This window comes from Lissotriton helveticus, chromosome 7 (genome assembly GCF_964261635.1).
Source record: "Lissotriton helveticus chromosome 7, aLisHel1.1, whole genome shotgun sequence".
Lineage (NCBI taxonomy): Eukaryota > Metazoa > Chordata > Amphibia > Caudata > Salamandridae > Lissotriton > Lissotriton helveticus.
The window spans coordinates 124125096-124146850 of record NC_136068.1 but is presented as its reverse complement, the minus strand read 5'-3'; the positions used below and the strand labels follow the sequence as shown (position 1 = coordinate 124146850).

Genomic DNA, 21755 nt, shown 5'->3' with positions numbered 1-21755 from the left:
TGTAGCTCTGATTTGTGGAAAATACCTGCTCCCCGTATACTTCTTCGTCTTCTGGGTCCTGGTATTTTACTTTTAACTGCATACCAGTCAGAAAGGCCCTTCTTCCTCTGAGACTCCTGTGTCGAGATGATGCTGCGGTGGAAATGGCAAAACCTCACTGGCCGAGGTGTGTTTTGGCATTATTGTCACTGAAATAGCCTTATTGAAAATCAGGGTTAGTCTTGTTTTTTTTGGGCGTTGTGAATATATCCATTCTCACTGAAAATGTTGTTGTCATCAGTGCAGAAGATGACATGGCCTTGTGAAATATTGTGGACGGGTTTGTATCTGAAGTGGTCATCGACTGTGTTCTTGTTAACTGGGTCGTCATCATTTCTGCTGATGTGGGTGTCGAGATCAGTGTTTTCGTTGACAGTGTCATTGTTGATGATGGTGTCCTGGGCACTGAAGTCAATGGTTTAAACTACGATGAAGCTGGTAACGTTTTCATCGACAGCCAAGATAAAGAGAGTTTCATTTTTCTTTCTTTATTGATTTTGTTGTAAAACAGAGCCTAATATATACACTGTACTGCACTCTTGCCAGTGTTATATTGAACCAAATGCATCACTTATGTAACAGCAATTTAGAAAGGCACAGTTGCATCAGGAGGAAGGAAAGAAGATGAAGAGAGTTTATTTGACAACTTCATTATCATTTTCCTCTTCTTAGAAGTGGCTGGTTCAGAAGGCTTGTGAGCATTTTTTATGGTGTTTTGATGTGAATTATACCTATCCTCCATTGTGGATTCTTTAAAGTCTTTTTTGGTGGCTCTTCTGAGGCGCAATGTTTTACCTCAGATATCACCCTGGAAGAACGTTCAGCGTGAGTGCGCCTTTGTGTGTGATTTCCCTGTTTATCAGAAGGAGTCTTTACCTTCTTTCTCACAAGTCTGTACATATTCTAATTTCATAGTTTGAAGCCACAGTAAAAGACTTGCCACTCTATCTTTGAGAGTTTTTGTAGAAACCTTTCGACTTATCTTACAATCCCTTGCCTTATGGCCTCGATGAAGTTAATACATTCATTTCTTGGGGGGGGGGGGTCTTCAGAGTGTAGCATCCTTTTACCACAAGTTCCACATGGTCTACAAAGTTCTTTAATGGAAGATTCAGACATGCCTGATCTATTTAGCCCAAGTAACCAACCTGACGAGGCTGTGCCAATTTCCTCAGAAATGCAGAGAGAAATATGAATAAACCAACTTAAGTGACTGACTGAGCAGAGCTCAAGGGGACTCCCTTCACACACACACTGTGCAGTAGAAATCTGAACAATGATGGCCTGAGTAAGGAGATGTGAAGACTGTGCTTTGCTTTGATTAGCTGAGTTTTGGATATTTTATAATGATGTGAATAAACTACTGTTGTGATGACGTTAACACCCTTCTATGTATGTTTAACGCTGTACTGCTCACTATGTCCACAGAGGGGCTCCCAGCTTGATGATGGGGATGAAATCTATGAAAGACCCAATATTGGAGGATTTATTTAGCTGGGACAAAGAATGTGGGCGCTAACACTACACATTTTACAAGGTGCCAGGACATATTATCTACCACTCATTTCCCCTTTGATTCCAGAGCCTGGCAAGGCACTTCCTTGCATGACATTGTGAACCTCGATTTTCCTCACCTTGTTGATGTGTTCGGCCATAGTATGGTAGCTCAGTCCTGCCTTCGACTTAAACTGCTTCCTGCAGTGTTGGCACTTCAAAGCGTCCTGCAGCTAGAGAATTTAGAACAAATATATTATTTTAAGAACTTTAATGGCTGAGGTATAAAGTGAACAAACCATGCAAAACAATCTCACATTCCATATGCACAAACCCAAGTCAAGACTACAGCAGCTATGCAGTCTACCCAGACATACACAGCCAATCTCCTGCTAGAACACAAGTGCATTACTTTGCCAAATCTAGTGTGCCTACTTTTTGACAAACATCCATGTGCTTCCGAAGTCCAAGAATGGTTTTCCTGGTCACACACTTGCAATTGGAGCAGAGTACCTCCCCTTTCTCTGCAATCTCCCTCTGCCATTTGTCCTCAACGCTACCTAGTACAAGGGAAATAGGAGCAAGGACCATCAAAACAAGGCAAAGGCACCCTAATAAATACAGCACTATCTAAATCAGCATTAGGAGTCATTGTTTACGCTTTTAATTATCACAATAGTTTGATGCTGGTAGACAGCCATCATGTCAACAGTGCTAACATCCCCAAAGACATACAGTGAAAGAAAATCTATAGTCAAACGTGCAAGTGCAAGATACAGATACTTCTTTGCATCTGTTGTTTTATTGCAGTTCTTGTGTTTGTGGGTTCTTAACCTGGCTCCCTCGTGTTCCTTAAGTTCAAACTCATACATGTATGTACGCCTATGTATATAGACAAACAAATCAAGTATCTTTGGTAATGCCTTTTCTGATAGAGACTCTATCTAGCCACTGACTCCTTACATTAGAATATTCGCCAGGCATCAGACTGGATCCGGAAAATCTTGGGAAGTACTCCTGCACTTTGGTAAGTGGTGCTGATCGGCTTCGCATTGGCGTTGTCCGCACCGGTTGTGAGGTGAGCAGTGCCTATTATAGGTTCCACCTTTGCACTTTGACATCTGTTTCTTTTCTGGACTATTTCTGCACCAGAAACACAGAGCCATAACAGAAGGCTGAACAATCAGTGTGGAGAAACTAAGGACCAGTTTAGGTAGAAAAACCGGTTCGCAGATCAGGGAGGATGAGAGGGTCGGTAAGGAATGCACAGCTAGATAGATTCTTTACCAGATAAGGAGTTACTTAAGGTAAATAACTTGTTCATCTAATAGAGACTACGAGACGCTGATTCCTTACATTAAAATAGATACCAAAGCAATACCTCCTCAGAGGTGGGTCTGTGAGTCTGTGTATTGGCTCGGACAGAAAAGTCCTGGAGGACCGAAAGAGCAAAGTGCCTATCACGCCGGACTGGACTGTGAAGGCAGTAGTGTTTTGTAAACATGCGCAAGGATGTCCATGTAGCAGCCTGACAGGTGTCCAGGATGGGGATTCCATGAGATAATAAAGTGTGTCACAGCCTTGACTCTGGTGGAATGAGCCCTCAGGGCATTGCTTCTTGGCCACAGTGAAGCAGATCTGAGTGCAGAGTACAATCCATCTGAAGCTGGTCCATTTCTACACGACTTTCCCCTTTTTCGCTCTGGTGAACCTAATAAAGAGCTGATCTTCGACCCAGTGTTCTCTGGTGTGACCAATGTAGAACAACAATGTTGTTTTCGGGTACAAATGATGGAGTCTCTCTTCTTCTTTGGAGGGAAAGAAAGTCAGCAGCGTGTTGCTCTGGCCAATGTGAGAAGGCATCACCACTTTTGGCAGGAAAGAGGCCCGGGTACGGAGAACCAGTTTGTCTGGGAAGAAATTGGTGTAAGGAGGTTGGACAGAAAGAGGCTGTTGTTCGCCAAGCCTCCTGGCTGATATGATGGCTACCAAGAAGACTGTTGTGATAGTCAGAAGTCTCAGAGGGCAGTTATGTATGGGTTCAAAGGGTGAACATGTTAAGAAGATTATAACCAAATTAAGCTACCATTGGGGCAAAATGAAAGGTTTTGTGGAAAACATATATTGAAGAACTTTTAGGAAACGTATCCTAACAGGTGACTTGAACAAGGAGGGCTGATCCAGCAACTGCAAAAAAGCTGAGATGGCCAACTGATACCCCTTAAAAATGCTCAGGGCAAAGCCTTTCTGGACAAATGATAGAACAAAAAGTAACAATTCATACAAGAGTGCAGCAAGAGGGTCAACATGTTTTGCTGTGCACCAGGCCACATACCTGTCCCAAATGCAGGCATACAAAGTCTTAGGTGATGGATGCCAGAGTGACCTCACAGACTTCAGGAGGGAGATCAAAGACTTTCAATTGCCGGCGTTCAATATCCACGTATGAAGGCAGAGAGTGCGCAGGTTCGGGTGCAAAACTCTGCCCTGTTGCTGTGACAGGAGATCCTTTAGAAGGGGCAGCCTAAAAGGAGGACTGATGTTCATGCTCAGGAGTTCGGGATACCATACCCTCCATGTCAGGTACAGATCCACTAGGATGACTTGGGCATGGTCCATGCTGTTCTTCTGAACTTGGGGCAGAAATGATATCAATGGGAAAGCGTACAGGAGCCCAGAGCACCACTAGAGACAAACTGCATCTCCGAGCAAGAGCAGCTTTGGAATCTCCAACACACTGCAGTGCTCCAAGGTTCTCCTCAGTTGTGAAAGAGGCCTTACACCACCTGCAGGTAAAGGCGCCATTCTTGATCTACAAGGCATTGACGGCTGAGTTTGTCTGCCCTTAACGATTCCACCAAGTGCTGGACGAACAGGAAAATGTTCTGGGGCTCCAGCCATGTCAGAGGTGCAGGGCCTCCTGTTTGTTGCAGTACCACATGGTGGTGGTGTTGTCCGTGAACACCTGAACTAGCCTTCCCTTGATGTACCAGGTTATAGAGGTTCCTTTGATGCTGCGCCCACTGGGCCTTAAGGTCCTACTGCAGAGACTGTATATGCTAGCAGGCATGCTTTACTAGCAGAATGAAGGAGGCCAGAAGACCCAACAACCTCAGAGTCAGACTCGCCGAAATCCAGGATAAAGGCTGAAACATTGGAATCATCCTGGGCTCGCTGCTCTAGAGGATAGGCATGGAAATGCAGTGTGTCCAGAATGGCTCTGATGAAAGGAAGCATCTGCGATGGAGTCAGGTGTGACTTCAGCACATTTATGGCGAATCCCAGCGAATGTAGAAAGTTTGCTGTAATTTGCAGGTAGGTTGCGACTGCCTGGGGTGAGTCCTCCTTCAACAACTGGTTGTCAAGGAAAGGGAAGATTGGAACCCCTGACTGTCACAGGTAAGCTGTAATCACCACTATCACTTTCATGAACACCTAAGGGGTGGTAGTAAGGCCAAAGGGCAGGTCAATGAACTGAAAATGCTATCGGCTCAACGTGAACTGAACATAATGCCTATGGGTTGGCAGAACAGGGGTGTACGCATCCTGCAAGTCCAACGCTACTATCCAGTCTCCAGGATTGAGGGCAGACAGGACCTAAGCCAACATGAGCATTTTCAGTTTCTCCCTTTATCAGGAGTGAGAGTGCGCATGTCAAACATAGGGTGGAGGTCTTCATCCTTCTTCGGCACCAGATAATAGCGGGATAGCAACCACAACCTACTTCTGATGTCAGCACCCTCTTGAAGGATCCTTTGGCCAAAAGAGCCTGCACTTCCGGATGCAGAAGGGAGAGATGGTCCTCAATCAGCCGATTTGAGGACGGTGGAAGGGGTGGTGAGCTTTCTTTGAATGGAAGGGTGTAACCCCACTGAACAATTTGGAGCACCCATTTCTCCGAGGTTATGGCTGCCTGATTCTGCTGCCAAGCGGCTGCTTCTGATGTTGGGAGAGCATTTTAAGGGGGTATGGAGGATGCGGCCACCGGGGCAGTGGTGGACAGGTGGAATATCTGACATTGGGTGCCACAAGGCTTGTAAGCGCCATGGTTGCAGCCGCAAAAGGCCTGGAGATCCTGCTGGCCATGGTGGCTGGGTAAAAATAGCTGTGGCTGGCGGCCCCTACTGTTGCCACAGAATGAGTGGAAGGAAGAATGAGGTTGATGAGCCAAAATGACCTGGCGGTGGCCCTACTGTCTTTGAAGTATTTAAGTGTTGTATTTGCCTTATCGCCAAACAGGCAAGTGACATTGAAGTGCATCACCATAAGGGATGCATGGACATCTCCGAGTAGCCAGCTGACCTAAGCCAGGCGTGGCGACGAAGTGCCACCGATGAAGCAATTGCTGTACCTAGTGAGTCTATTGTGGACAGTCCGCGTATTGTAAACTTGGCTGCATTCCTGTCATCGACATAAGCCTGGGTCAGGATTGCTCAGCCTCCTCCAAGCCCATGGGCTGCACTTGCAAGTCCCATACTGAATGCGTGTGCCAGCCCAAGAGGCACGCAGTGTTCACAGACCGCAGTGCAAGGCTGGTGGAAGAGAACATCCTCTTGACAAAGGTGTTCAGCTTCTTGGATTCCCTATCCGGAGGTGTGGAAGCGAATGTGCCAGGGTTAACCATGGAGGTGGAGGCCTGGGTGACCAGGCTCTCCAGGATGGGGTGCTGGGTGAGGAAAGCTAGAACTCCAGGAGTGGGGCGGTGGCAGCGGACGACTGTCCTGTGCACAGGAGCACCTGTGCAGGGATTGGCACAGGCCCAAAGAAAGATGTCAGTGAGAGCTTTATTAAAGAGAAGAGGAGGTTCCGTTGGGGCTTCCCTGGGTGAAGCACCTCTGTCAAGAAATTGATCTTGACTGCCATAAAGGGCAGCATACGGTCTAGAACCTCGGCCTTCCTCCACACCACCATGGCAAATGAAGCGCCTTACTCTGCAGCCACACTAGGAGGACAGATTAGGCCAGTATATGGTAAGATGTCCACACCACTGGCATCATGCAGTTCCTCATACTAGTTATCCTCATCCAAGGGCTCCTTGAGGGGGTCAGGAAACCATAAGGATCCTGAGATCGGCCCCAATCGTATTTTTCACGAGGGCCATCAAAAAAGTGAGCCACTGTCTCTGTTCCAGAGGGTCTTGGTCTGGTCAGTGCTGGAGGCAACGTCAGATGATGCTGATCCGGTTCCATGTCGGTGTTGGGACTAATGATGGGGTTAGCGGCTGGAAACAGCGCCACTGGAACAGACTCCGGTGAAGGTCATGGATTCGTGACCGGAGGCGGTCTGGATCCACAGGGTTTAACTCGCACGAAGGGCGAACCTGCCTACGGGAATCCAGTTGGGGCACCTTTTCAATCCCATGGGGCCCTAAGGTGCTCCAGAGGGTTTGGCTTGACCAAATATGGGGTGCATACCTTCATAGAATTCTTTCAGTTGGGCGGGAGTCACGCTGGCTCCGAGAACTTCTGGGAGGCACAGAGCGGACTCAAGCTGTTCAGGGGCAATGTGGGTGCAGGGTCTAGACTTTTGGGGTTGTTCCTGTGTCGCTTACGATGACTTGGACCTTCACGATGAATTCAAATAATGCTTTGAATCGTTGCCCATCTTCTTCCCCTACGAAGATTTAGACTTCGACAATTACCGTCAGGAGGGTGTGCAAGACATTTCATGCGAACGGGAACCAGAGAGGTGCAGAGTCGTCCAATGTCGAGCAACCAGAAGCTGCAAGTCCCACTCCTGGACTGCCTTGGGGTTCATTTCATGTCAGTTTTGGCAGGTCTTGGACTCATGGCCCTGCTCCAGTCACCATAACCACGGCAAGTGGGGGGTCTGTCACAGACATCTGCCTGTGACAGGCTCCACAGGGTTCAAAACCTACAGGTTTCTAGCTACAGCTAAAAAAGGATCAAGAAAAAGTTTTTAAAAAGTAGTCAAAAACTGACTGAGGTGGCTCTTGAAGATCCGTGCAAATGGCGCAGAAATAAAATAACTGAAGCCAGCGCGTTGGGGTGCCACTCATATAGGAACCTCACACATCACATCCAGTGCAGCCAATGGCCACGCAGAGCTAACCAGCACCACATACTGGTGCGCATGGGCAGAGATCAAGATTTTCCAGATCCAATCTGACGCCTGGGGAATATTCTATTATAAGGAATCTGTGGCTAGAATTCTCAATCAGATAAACAAATTTACTATACTTTTGAAAACCAGGAGGTTGCCGTAATCAAAGCAAAGGAAAGGTCCTGTAATTCATTGCTGGTCATTCACCTACCTACACAGATAAACACTGTTATGCAATGTGCGTTAAGCAGGGGAATACATGGTAAGCAAGGAAATGGGACTTGCCTCTACAAGAGAAGGAAAAGGCACACCGCATTTTCATTCTTTATGACAAATGCAAAGGGTAGCTGCTGCCCACACTGAAGCTCATACAAATCAATTAAAGGATCTTATGATGTAAGGTTGACAGGTTATATGAGATAAGTCAGCATTCCTTTTTCCTTCCTACTAAATATGCATGGGAGATATTCGTTTGATGCACAGATCAATGGATGAAAAACAAAGGTGACATAGAACTGAGAGATAGTACCAGAACCAGGAGCGCCAACTTAAAACATTAATACTTTTTTATGATGATAAATCTAATGTGTTTTGTTATATAGCTGTAAAGCAACATAAAGACAACAATGATTGATTTACTGAAGTCATCGGATGGCGTCTTTTCTATACTGACCTATTTTCTACAAATTAAGGATTGCAGTCAAAGGCAAGATCAGATGTTTTTACATATTACACTAAATGTGTAAAGTATTCTGTGATGCAATAACCTATTTCTTAGTTTTTCCTGGCATTTTCAAAATATTCTGCTAGTGACTGTGTTAACTGATGAACTAATAGAACCCCTCAATGACATTACATTTTTGTGCAAACATTCCTGAGGTCAGGTAATTCTAAACTTGCACCTTCTACCCAGTTCTTAAAAAATAAGTATGGTGCACACCCCAGCTAGCATCGGCCGCTCATAGATATCACTGTAAAGAAGATCAACAGGAGTTTTCAAACATGGAGGTGTACCCAAATTAAATCAGTTCAGAAACAATGATTCAAAAGAGTTACACAAAGATAGAGTCTTGAAAAGATAGAGTTGAGTTTTGTTTTCAAGACTCTGTAATATTATGTTTTTTAACTCTTGTCATCATCTTTTTAAGAAATAAACATGACACACATTTGCTTGTTTTTTGGTGGAAGGGTATAGCCTGTATTTATAAAAATCACTCTTTTAAATTGTTTGTGTTTAGGCTTATAGTTGTGTAAATATTTAATACATTTATCATGTACTATGTTACAGTCCTGATGAAGTTCGATGTTTGAACGAAATGCATTGGCTGAGGATGTGATTGTACGAATTTGTGCGGAATCAAGAACTTCTGGAAAATAAAAATAAAGAAGATACAAGAAAATCTTTTGAATCATTTTTTCTGGACCGATTTAATTTGGATGCCCCTCTGAGTTTGAAAACTTATGGCATTATGCTTTTGGATAAAGTACAGCCCCTGTAAGTAATCAGGATTCTGAAATTGACCAATGAGTTCTATAACACTAAGAAGGTATAAGGCAGGAGTATTTAAGCCTTTATACCACAATTTCTCAAATAGTGAATAAAGAGAAGCATAAAAAAGGAAATATGCCACCTTCTTTACAAATACACAACCAAATAGCAAAAGAGAACATTACTATTTTTATATGGCACTGTAGAAATGTGAAAATACGTTTGTGTTACATTAGCTTAGCGTATTACATCTAAGCATTTTTCAAAGTAATAATCCTAAATTTGAATGACAGTTCTAAGTAGTAATTGTTTCTAGGGAGCTGTCTTACATATTAAATGAACAGGCAGTGGCAATTTTTTTTTTCATGTTGGAATTCTAGCTGGGGATTCCCTGACAGGCCCTGAAAAGCATAGCCATTTTTGTCACTGTAGGTATCTATCAAGAGAACATTCTCTCTTTACTTTGAGCATTTTATTAAGTGTTTGCAGTCGCACATTCAATTAGGGAAAGATGGCAGGAGAGAGCTGCATGCATTTTAGTCGCCCATTACACAATATCAAAAACCTAAACAGAAAGGAGCCATAACATTATGCCACTGTATGCCAAACACAAAACCAGCATCTACGAGTATGCAGAGAGAGATACCATTGATGTTTTTATTACAGTGGACTCTGGTTATGTCAGAAGGTTTTATAGCAGGGTTAAACACAGAAGTGTTCCTAGAGTCTGTCATAACAATATACGCCCATTTCTATGGAGGAGAAAGTGATGCCTACAAGTAAGAGAGCACAAGGCTTCCACTGTTAACTTACCTGGAGTATATATTGCAACTTCCCTTCTCGTACTCAGCCCCAAAGGCCTCCGCCGGATCTCTGCTCTCTGACTAATACCTTCAAACTTCATGGGTCTGCCAGCTTTTCCTTTTTCCTCTGCTTTTACAAGCCCTGTATGGAAAGGTAAGCACTCTGTGGTTATCCTAACGAACCCCTTAGGATTAAACGTGAAAAAAAAGTCAATAGGCACAGGGAAAATCTTCTCTCTCCACTGGGGATAAGGCAGCATGACAAATTCATGGTAACTGGGAAGCCTGAACCTACTTGTAATTAAAGTATTTCACCATGAATATCTTCATTATCACAATGATCATAGGCCTATGTCTTTCCTTCGCTATCATGGGATATTATCATTGTATTTAGAATATAGCAGCGAGCAATAGCTCCCCCCCAAAAAAATACAGCAGGGGAACTCGTGTATTAACAAACCTTGATGTCTTGATGTCAGCTTGCACTTCCTGAGCACCTATTTTGCATTGAGAGTCAATATAATAATACATAAGAAAAATATGTAACACATTTCTAGTAGTCTCATAGCACACTTTTCAGAAAAAAGGAAAGTAACCCAGCAGAACTGTGGGTAGTAGATTTCCTCCAATTAAATAAACTTGGTCTGCAAGGTTAATTTCTGCTTTCTTGTAACATAAAGACACAATACACCTGCCATTAGATTGTTTGACAGTAGTGGCACCTGCACTTGATACTCCACAGAAAATAATTGTATAAAAATCTTAATTCATGCAGATTTATAAAGTAACCAAAAAGGTGCATTTCCAGGACATGCGTTTTAAATGTATTTGGAGCAGTGGTTCACAGGGAAGGCAACAATTCTGTAGTAAAGATATTTAATTCCTAAGCAGGGGAAGTTATTTTACAGACAGTGAAACCTTTGAAAGGCTAAAATGAATGGAAAAGTAAAGAGGAAACAAAAGAGGGCTTTTGCTAATGCTGAGATAGTCAACAGATGAACTCATGAGGAGCAACACTATAAGCTTGATTTAATTACTGTGGAAGCGAGAAGATTTATAGCCAAAAGGTGGAAGTAGAGTAGGCCACCACAGGTAGAGAAGAATGGTCAACGGAAATAGAATCAATAGCTACCAGGGAGAAATGTTACAAAGTAAGGGTGTTAGTAAATCAAATTAAAAAGAATGTGGAGCAGATAGTATTAACATGATAATGTATTCTTCTTGATCACATAGGATAATGGCAGAATTTCAGATGAGTTGATTCTGGTAACAAAACAACAGTGTAAGAAGACTTTAATTACATTTTTACACCAAAACTAACTGACCAAATGCGTGTTACATGCATTAGATAATAAGATTACAATCATATTGTAATCAAAACACTGACTGATTGTAGAGTACTGGCTGTAAGTATGAAAACATATGATATTTAATAATTTGTACAGCTAAAACACTATTTTCAACTTTTACAGTTTACTTCCTTATTCCTACAAAAAAAACAAAGTAGAAAGCATTTGCAATCTTTTTTTAAACACCCATTATGTCTTCGTTGAACAGCAAATGGGGCACGCCCCATTAAAGGCTTCCAGACAGGCACATTCCAATATTCCTTGATCCTGGCACAAATATCTGTTCTGTTTTTAAGAATATCAGACTTTCCTGAAGTATAGCAGGCTGGAAAACCTGCCCCAAGATGATTTTCAGGACTGAGAACTACAATTACAACAACTATTCCTATCTTCATCATGAGGTGTCCGTGATATGGTGACTGCTAGATTAAAATACAAATCAGAACTACTATATGGTAGGAAGGGCTAAGGAGAAGGCCAAGTCAAAATTGATCCGCTTGGCAGATTGATCTATCAGTAATTCCTTTTTATATGAATCCATTATGGTTGCTGAAAGTGTGTTCTGATGCCCATGTAGCAACACAATATCTCTACAAAACTGGAATATTACCTAATACGGCCACAGCAGCCGCTGCCTTACCCCTAGCAGAATCCATTCTATGCTTCCCGGGAAGATGCATTCTGATAACACCGCCTAATGCAAGAAACTTTCCATCTGATACGGTCTGTTTTGAAATCGAAGCCTGCATGCCTGGAACAGCAAAAGAGACAAAACAAGTGTTTTACTTCTCCTTGGCTCAATTTAGGTAACATCTCAAATCTAGCTTAACACCTAGTGTTTGATTAATATTTTCCATTGGGGGCTGTCCAATTACCCAAAGTACTGGTAAACAGTCTGGTATAAAAAAGTGTTCTTGAATTCCACAGGGACTATTCTAGTAGTCATGAAAGAAACTTGAACATCAAATGTGTGAAATGCCATAAAAGGGAATTTCCATAACTACGGAATGAATGGGACTTATTTAAAGACCTTTGCAATATGAATGCAAAGAATGGGCATTCTTGTTGTTTCCAACACGGCACACAGGCCAATCCCCTGGAACCAAGAATCGTGAAAGACAGTGCCCAGAATGTCTGAATTTAGATCACATTAGTAAAATCTAAGAGGATCCTAGTAATGGTGTCTCTGATGTTTATTTTCTACTCTATGTTTGTGAATTGCTGTCAATGACAGATTGTGCTTGTGAGACAATTCCACAGATTTTATGTTTGGCTTGTTTCTTAATGTGGTATTAACAAAGTTTAGTCTGTTTCTAAGAGAATGGATCTACCTTACAACAAAGAGAGAATGTCTAAGAGGCTAGTCATAATTTTCTGAGTCCCAATATGTTTATATGGGAGCATTTTTCAATTGGAGACCAATATCCTTGCACTATATTATTTCCCAAGGTAAGTGCACACAATTGCAAAAAGTGGCTACCATTGAAAGAGCATGCCTGAGAAGATTGTGACTTAATCTGTTGCTTTCCTGATACAGCCCCCCTTTGTTGTATTGCTCCTTATGGACCAATAAAGCAGGAATTATTCTGCTTTCTGGTTCAAGTACAGTTTGTTAGAAAATTCTCCTGATATCGGTGGAAGCAATTTCTGACAGACGTTTTTCAAAGACAAAGCCAACAGAACGTGGGAGAAACGTTGCATTCACCCACCTTAAACTCTTTTTATCCAATTTGCACTTTTTTGAAGCAATATCAAATAAATGGAATGAAGCTTTTTGATACTTTGGAAACTGAGGCATTGCTTAACTTTTCTGTGGAGTGCACAGCAATACATCTGTGCTAAAAAGGAGAGAAGGTTTCTGAAAATAACATCTGCTGAGTGCCTTTCCCTGGTGACTCAATCACCAAGACTAATTTTTCATGGGTCCTGTGCTGGAACAGTTTTTCATGATGAATTAATCAACAAGGCTGCCTGAAGTCACAAGTGCTAAGAGCCCAGATGCTTTTACTGACCATCAAGAATAATTGAAAACACAGTGGTCTATAGCTACAGACATTTATAAACAAGTTACTTGCTTGTAACTGTAGTTCTCCAGTTTTGGAAGCTTTCATAGATTCACATGCCTGAATCATTCCCCGTTGTCGAGATGGGAGTCCACAAAATATAAAAAAGCAATGCTTAGATAAATACCAAACTGAAAAGAGGCCTAGGCCCATTTCCGTTTTGCAACCCATAACTCTTGTTATGTAAAAGAGACCAAAATTGTCCCTGAACCAATCAGAACCTCCCACCCTTCTCTTACGAACTTAATTTTTGGAGTATTTACCAGTGAATTTCAACTGCTGATATCATCTGCATTGCTGACTACTAATTCATTCTACCTGAGGATGTCTGGAAAAGAGAAGAAGGATTTCTTTAGATCCTGAAACAACTTGCGATGTAATGGCACACATGGTAACAACGAGGTCAATGTAACAACCGCGTTGTAAATCCATGCGTTGTGGAAACAGTGTTGTAAACACTGATTCCTCCTTAACCCATAAAGGTGGAATTGGATCACAAGATGACGGAGATTACTCAGTCTCTCCCACTATTGAGATCTGTGTTCATTTAAGGAGGTAATCAGATGCACTAAACCCCACTATAATCCATTTGTTTTATTCAGGTTCTAAAAAAAAGTTTTTATCACTCTTATTTGTTCCTTGTTAATATACCTACTTGTTGTTATACCAAAGGAAGGACGGATCACTGTATTTAAATGAAAACTGATTGTAAACCTACCTTCAAAACAGTTAAAGAATAAGTGAAATAATGATTTTACTGTATTTTTATATTATTGATATCATTTCCTACAGTGTTTCTGGATCCTGTTTAACCTCCAGAAATATTCAATTGGTTATGAATTATGCTAATGATCCCATGGTGGACAACTTACTGCACACTGCCTTCTCATTTGTATCACTGATCCCTTAAGGACTTTATTTATTAAAACTTACCCACATGAAGGCCTGGTATTAGTTGTTTTTTGCTGCGGTGAAAATTAATAGTGATCACACCGCTCCACTTTCAAAACCAAGTAGCAATTGCAGTAGGCGCTATACACTGGATAACTGATTATAAGCCATCCTCTCCACCAATCTGAACCAGAGACTTTGAGTTGCTCAGAACAAAGCAGTTTGCCTGGTTAGCAGCAGGCAAAAAGACCAAGAATCAGATAAACTGACATTGGGTATAGCAATTTAGTAATTGCGATTATCTCTGAATCGCAATTTGGAAAGCACTACTCCTAATGTATGAAATTTTTTATTTTAAAATAATGATCCCTAGTGGGTCACAAATCATGAATATTAAGGAGGTAGGTTGCAATTTGCAACCCACTAGAAAGCGCTGCCATCACGGGATGGTGGCCTGCTTGGGTCAGGCGACCATCATGTCTGTGACTGCCTTTTAATAAACCCATTTTTTTTTAATGCAGTACATTTTCTTATAGGTAACAGGACTGCTTTAAAAGGAAAAGTTTCTTTTTTTTTATTTGTTTAAGAAGAAGCTTCTCTTAACACACTTTTTCTTTACAGTCACAAAGGGGAATGGGTCACAAGGGAACCCTTTCTAAATGCGAATGGGTTACCACTACATATTTGCAGTCGGTAAATTATTAATGTTTTGCAAGTGGAATTTGGTCAAAAAACAATACATACTATTCCGATTCGGTATTTGGAAAGGATGCCCCTTCCAAATACCAAATCGGTATTTGGTCACAACATAAATCGCAATTCTGCAAAATGTTACCGAATCGCATTTTGATGTTTGTACATAAGGAAATTCATTCTTGCGGTTGCAAACAGATTGTGCTCACAAAGAGAGCTTCATACATCTGGCCCTAAGTCACTTCTGCCAGGTGGTCCCTGTGGTGGGTTCCTGTGATGGATGGTGTTGCGTTTTATACTTACTTCTTGTCCTTGGGAATCATGATGCAGTTATCTTTGATGGTGTGTGACTGCTTGTTCTGTGTGCCTTGACAAGGAGATGCAGAAGTGTTGTTCAAATTGTCTACTGGATTAACGTTAGTTTTGTACAACTGTGTCAAAGTTGAACAATTTACATACCTTCGGTAAAGCCTTTTCTGCTAGACACTCTACCTAACCGCAGATTTCTGACCATGTGAATTTCGCCTGGGACCAGGATGGATTTGGAAATGTTTGCAGTCATTTCCCTCATGTGTCATATGTAGTGCCTAGCGGCTCTGCGATGCATCATTCTCACCCCGGATGTGATGCCAGGGCCCCCATTTTGCGTCATCTCTACACGCTGATATCAGTTTCTTTGTGATCTCTGTCCAGACAGGGAGCCATCAAATCAGATGCAATGGTTAGATATTTAGACTTGCATCTTTTTAAAGGACTCTATGAGTCCATTTCACAGCACATGGAGGAGGGTGGGTCAGTGAGGAATCTGCAGTTAGAGTCTCTACTAGAAAAGACAAACTGAAGATAAGCACCTTGTTCTTTTGACAGAGACTTCTAGCTGCAGATTCCTCACTTTGTGAATAGATCCCAAAGTAGTACACCTCCTCAGGTGGTGAGTCTGTGGACTAGACCAGAAAATCCTACAGGACAGATCAGGCGAAGTGCACATTCAGCTAGGCCTGGAGATCCAGGCAGTAATGCTTCATGAACATGTGGAAGGACGCACACGTTGAAGTCTGGTAAATTATAGCAGCCTTTGCTCTGTTTGAGTAAGTGTATGGGCCTTCTGTGGGCTGCTTCTTGGCTAGCCCATAGCACAGCTTAATACAATCTGTCGGTCCTCTTTTGCACCACTTTGCCTTTCTTAGGTTCCAGACAAACCAACAAAAATGTTGTCATCTTGTCGGTACTCTTTGGTTTGATCAACTCAGAAGCTAAGCGTACTTATAGGACAGAGGTGATGAAAACCTTCTTCCTCCATGGAGGGATGAGGCAGTGCATAGAAAGCCAGCAAAGTTATACGTGGAAGGACGTGACGAGCTCGGACAGAAATGTCCCTTTTGTTCGGAGAAATAAAGATGTATATGGCGGTTACATGGACAATGCCTGGAGTTTACTCACTCGCCTGGCGGATGTTATGGTAATGAGAAATATTGTCAATGGTAAGTAGACAAAAATGAGAACTGTGCACGGTTTCAAAGAGAGAGGACATCAAGTAGAGGAGAATCGAATTAAGGTACTCCTGCACAAGTGTGGAAGGGTATGCTCAGATGTGAGTCCCTTGCTCACTGCACCATCAGGATTCAAGCTAGCCAGGCCGAAGACGGCTGTAATGCCAGAAACCGGTCCCCGGAAGCTTGTTTCCTTCCCAGTAAAGAATTGGCTTGGTAGTTTGGTCTGCCCTGTTCCCATGATGCACTGGGCCAGGGTCAGACTAATTTGCATGTAGCCAGGTTCTGAACTGGGATGGTGTAGTGAGCTAAAAAACGGTGATGGATCAAGCCCTGATCTTTTGACTGGGTATGCGTGTTCTGTTTAATTCAGATGCTCTGTCCATCACCACCCCCTTTCATGAATCGTTTTGGCCACTATAGGAGTGGCAGGGTATGCTCAGACATGAGTCCCTTGCTCACTGCACCATCAGGGTTCAAGCAAGCCGGGCCGAAGACGGCTGCAATGCCAGAAACCGGTCCCCGGAAGCTTGTTTCCTTTCCAGTAAAGAATTGGCTTGGTAGTTTGGTCTGCCCTGTTCCCATGATGCACTGGGCCAGGGACAGACTAATTTGCATGTAGCCAGGTTCTGAACTGGGATGGTGTAGTGAGCTAAAAACGGTGATGGATCAAGCCCTGATCTTTTGACTGGGTATGAGTGTTCTGTTTAATTCAGATGCTCTGTCCATCACCACCCCCTTTCATCAATCGTTTTGGCCACTATAGGAGTGGCAGGGTATGCTCAGACATGAGTCCCTTGCTCACTGCACCATCAGGATTCAAGCAAGCCGGGCCGAAGACGGCTGCAATGCCAGAAACCGGTCCCCGGAAGCTTGTTTCCTTTCCAGTAAAGAATTGGCTTGGTAGTTTGGTCTGCCCTGTTCCCATGATGCACTGGGCCAGGGACAGACTAATTTGCATGTAGCCAGGTTCTGAACTGGGATGGTGTAGTGAGCTAAAAAACGGTGATGGATCAAGCCCTGATCTTTTGACTGGGTATGAGTGTTCTGTTTAATTCAGATGCTCTGTCCATCACCACCCCTTTCATGAATCGTTTTGGCCACTATAGGAGTGGCAGGGTATGCTCAGACTTGCGTCCCTTGCTCACTGCACCATCAGGATTCAAGCAAGCCGGGCCGAAGACGGCTGCAATGCCAGAAACCGGTCCCCGGAAGCTTGTTTCCTTTCCAGTAAAGAATTGGCTTGGTAGTTTGGTCTGCCCTGTTCCCATGATGCACTGGGCCAGGGACAGACTAATTTGCATGTAGCCAGGTTCTGAACTGGGATGGTGTAGTGAGCTAAAAAACGGTGATGGATCAGGCCCTGATCTTTTGACTGGGTATGAGTGTTCTGTTTAATTCAGATGCTCTGTCCATCACCACCCCCTTTCATGAATCGTTTTGGCCACTATAGGAGTGGCAGGGTATGCTCAGACATGAGTCCCTTGCTCACTGCACCATCAGGATTCAAGCAAGCCGGGCCGAAGACGGCTGCAATGCCAGAAACCGGTCCCCGGAAGAACAATAGTTACTTACCTGTAATCTGTAGTTCTCCAGTATTGGTGTCTTTCATAGATTCACATGCCTGAATCATTCCCCGTCGTCGGAGTGGGAGTCCCACGGTAAATAAAAAAGCAATAATATGCCTGTAATAACCAAAAAATCTTGGTAATAACCAACCAGGAAGTAAAGTAGCCCTAGCTACAGGAGCAAAAAGCTCCCACACTCATGACTATCCTAGTCATTATGTTAGACCAAACTGCAGCCAATCAGGCGACAGCACCCACCAGAATGTTCTCCCCAGAGGCTCAGGCTCTCAGATTGTCTCGCACAGGAGTGAAACCAACATAATTTTGCCTGAGGGAGCCTCTGAGGGGAGGTGGGCGGGTTGCATGTGAATCTATGAAAGACACCAATACTGGAGAACTACAGATTACAGGTAAGTAACTATTTTTCTTCTCCAGTATTTGGGGTGTCTTTCATAGATTCACATGCCTGAATCAGAATAGATAGCAGTACACAAAAACCAATGCTCATAGACGCTAACAGTATATATTATACATGCATAATGATAAAATGCAAAGAAACATGGTAAAGCGTCTAGAAAGAGCATAGAGGAGGCGGGAGAACAGAGGCTCACCTTATTGGAAAAGATTGCGAAGAACTGCTCTTCCCACCGAAGCATCTGCATCACTAGCTGAGTCCAGACAGTAGTGTCTTGTGAACGTGTGCCTGCTGGACCACGTTGCAGCTCTACAGATGTGCAGAAGAGGCACCCCAGCAAACAGAGCAGTGGAAGAGGAAACTGCCCTTGTAGAATGCGCTCTTGGTAAGGCCTGTAAGGGTCTTCCTGCCTGTTGATGACAGAGTGCGATTGCTGACGAGACCCATCTGGCGATAGTCTGTTTGGACACTGCACAGCCTTGGCGTAGTCTGCCATAGGCCACAAACAACTGATCAGACTTGCGTAATGTTGAAGTTCTTGAAAGATAAAACTTGAGGCACCTCTTGATGTCTAAAGAGTGCAAAGCTCGTTCAGCCGGTGTTTGTGGATTTGGAATTTTTTTTTTGAGGATTATAGGTTCATTTAAATGAAAGTCTGTTGGGACTTTGGGCATGTACCTTGGGTTGGTACGCAGTATCACCGAATCAGAGGTAAATTGCAAAAAAGGTGATTTAGACGTGAAAGCCTGAATGTCACTGACCCTTCTTGTAGATGTTAAAGCCAATAATGATACCTTCCAAGTAATAAACTTCAGATCAACTTTATGTATCGGCTCAAAGGGGTGACGCATGAGCTGGGCTAGTACCACATTCAAATGCCAAGCCGGAGGCGGCCGTCGAATTGGTGGAAACATGCGAAACAGACCCTTGAAAAATTGCTGGATTATTCTTGATGAAAACAGAGAGTTCGATCCGTCCTGACGGAAACGGGAAATGGCTGCCAGAAACACCTTCAGGGTTAAATGCGCTAAACCTGATCTCGCTAGTTGCAGGAAGAAAGGTAGTATTTGCTCTGGTCTAGCATGCAAAGGGTGTAGATCAACAGTCTGGCACCAGGCACAGAAACGCTTCCACTTAAGTTTGTAGGTCTTGATGGTCGATGGTGCTCTGGCGATAGCCAACACCTCCTGACAATTATGAGGAATGTCTAAGTGGGCGAATTGATTGTGCTGAGGAGCCAAGCCAACAATTTCAGCGAAGCTGGGTCCGGATGGTACACTTTGGCTTCCTGAAGTGTGAGGAGATTCGGTATTCGAGGCAGTTGTATTGGATCGCACTCCGAGAGGAGGAGAAGCTCGGTGAACCAATATTGCCGGGGCCACCTCGGAGCAATCAGGAGTAGACGACATGGTTGACACTTCATCTTCCTGATGACCCTGTGTAGGAAGGTAGATCCCTGACTATGGTTGCCCCCAACTTTTTGCCTGGTGTTTTGCTGGTTTTCTGACTTAGTTGACCTGAGGCCCTGCTATTCAGGACCTCAGGCCCACTGCTCTCTCTGTTAAAATGGATTCCATGTACCCTAGGTACATATCCAATTGGATACTGAGTCACCTTATCAGTCCCTGTACAGTGTACCTTAGGTACCCAGGGCATAGGTGTACCCAGGGCCTACCAGGGGCTGCAGCATGTATTATGCCACCCCTGGCTGGCCATCCAAATCTGACACAACTGGCTGCTTGACAGCTGGGGCAAGGTGGTGTAATCACCCTTTGCTTTAGATATAGTGTACCTGTATCTAACCCTAAAATGGACACACAGATCTCCTATCAGTCACTCCTATGGCAGGCCTTAACAATCCTGAAGGCAGAGTGCTTGGAATCGTGTGAGATGGTGCTCTGGCATGAGCTGAGCCTGTCTGCGGCTTTCGGGATCCATCCCTTAGCCGTTTCCATGATATCGCATACCATATACCCTTAAGTGCATTATAATCCTCGCGGTTATATGCCAACTCTGGTATCGCTTTATCAAAACATGTCGAGTAAGGTGTCATACGAATTGGAATACTAACCCCTCGCCAATTCTGGCGACGGGGTTAGCATTCCACCCTTCTAGAGGGACACGACATGTATGTAACCCCTAACCCTGGTTAAAGTCAAACTGAGCCTCAGCTCCACAAAATGGATGCTGCCACCGAGACACAAGTCTGCCCTCCTGCTGCTGGGAGTCCTCCCAGAGCAGGAGATAAGGACAAAGGGTTTCCTGCCAGGGGCGGTGCCAGGACCGTCCCAGACAGGATTTTGTGTATTGTAGGTAGGCAGGGCTACAGAGGAAGGTGACTGCACGTGGCACCCCGGTGCTCACTGTGCATAGGCTGGCTTGAACCAGTTCCAGGGACACTCCAGACCCTGTGCTGGGGAAAAGCCCGCCAAGGAAGTGGGTGTAACCACCCCCCTCCTGGTCCCACCCATAGGGCAGGACCTAGTCGCGTGCCAGCCCCCTTTTCCCAGATAAAGGTAGAGACTGGCCCCCTTCCAAAACAGATCATCTTTGGAATCAAGATACAACTTTCCGCGAAAGGACTTCACGATTTCTTCTTCAAGATTCTCCCTTGTGGCTAAGGAGTAGGCACCCTGCATCCGCAGGCACCATCTAAGAACACTGCGGTCTGCTGCACGTCCTTCCTCCGGAATCCGACTGCCCAGCTCGACGAGACCCGGCTTCCCTGGCACCTCTGACCTCTACCCACCTCTACAGCACAGCTGAGAACCGTGGGTGCGACGAGACCTCGAGGGACCGGCCATCGCCAAGACTGCACGACTTCTGCACAGCAAGCCCACCGAGTAATTTCCTGGTGAGTGCTTTGGGGTCCGAGAAGCCCCCACCCTGAGCAGCTCCAGCACCGAAGAGCAGCCCCCCAGCATCTCCACGATCGGCGTGGGGCCCTTCTGCTTTTTGCTGCTCACCGCGTTGTTTGGCTACTAGCCCGCTGGCTTGTGGCCTTCCGAACGACGCCCGACGACAACACTGCTGCTGGTCTGGTTGCTCCAGACTGGCCCTTGCTTCCCTCCATCGGAGAAGTACCCTGGACCCTCCTGGTCCGGCTAAGACGCCATTTTAGGTCCACCGCGTGGGCCTTGCATTTGCCAAGACTTGTTGCCCAATCCTGGGTCCAGCGACGTCGACAGCAAGAACCTTCGTGGGACAGCTCGCACCTCCATCCTGGTCGCCGACAACGCCTCCTGGTCCGAGAGACTGCAGAGCCCAGCAGCGCCCACTCACCTGACTGCGGTGACTTCGCCCGGTGCCATCCTGGTGCCCACTTAATCACTGGCTAGTGATTCAAGAACTTGGTCCCCTCTGCTTTCAGGTTTTCTTCTTCCTTGATCCAGGCTTGG

At 44.4% G+C, this 21755-nt stretch overlaps 1 protein-coding gene across 2 annotated transcripts in view; it reads right to left on the bottom strand.

The window, feature by feature from the left end:
• ZNF512B (zinc finger protein 512B) overlaps positions 1–21755 on the bottom strand; it is a 280648-nt gene that overhangs the window by 56597 nt on the left and 202296 nt on the right. Inside the window, exons 7-10 of one of the 2 annotated variants that reach the window (XM_078651662.1) lie at positions 11878–11988; positions 9899–10030; positions 1969–2093; positions 1674–1766 (exon numbers count right to left, since the gene is read on the bottom strand). In XM_078651662.1, the coding sequence (XP_078507788.1) occupies positions 1674–1766; positions 1969–2093; positions 9899–10030; positions 11878–11988 (461 nt within the window). The remainder of the gene's footprint in view (positions 1–1673; positions 1767–1968; positions 2094–9898; positions 10031–11877; positions 11989–21755) is intronic. The other variant, XM_078651663.1, reaches the window with a different exon arrangement.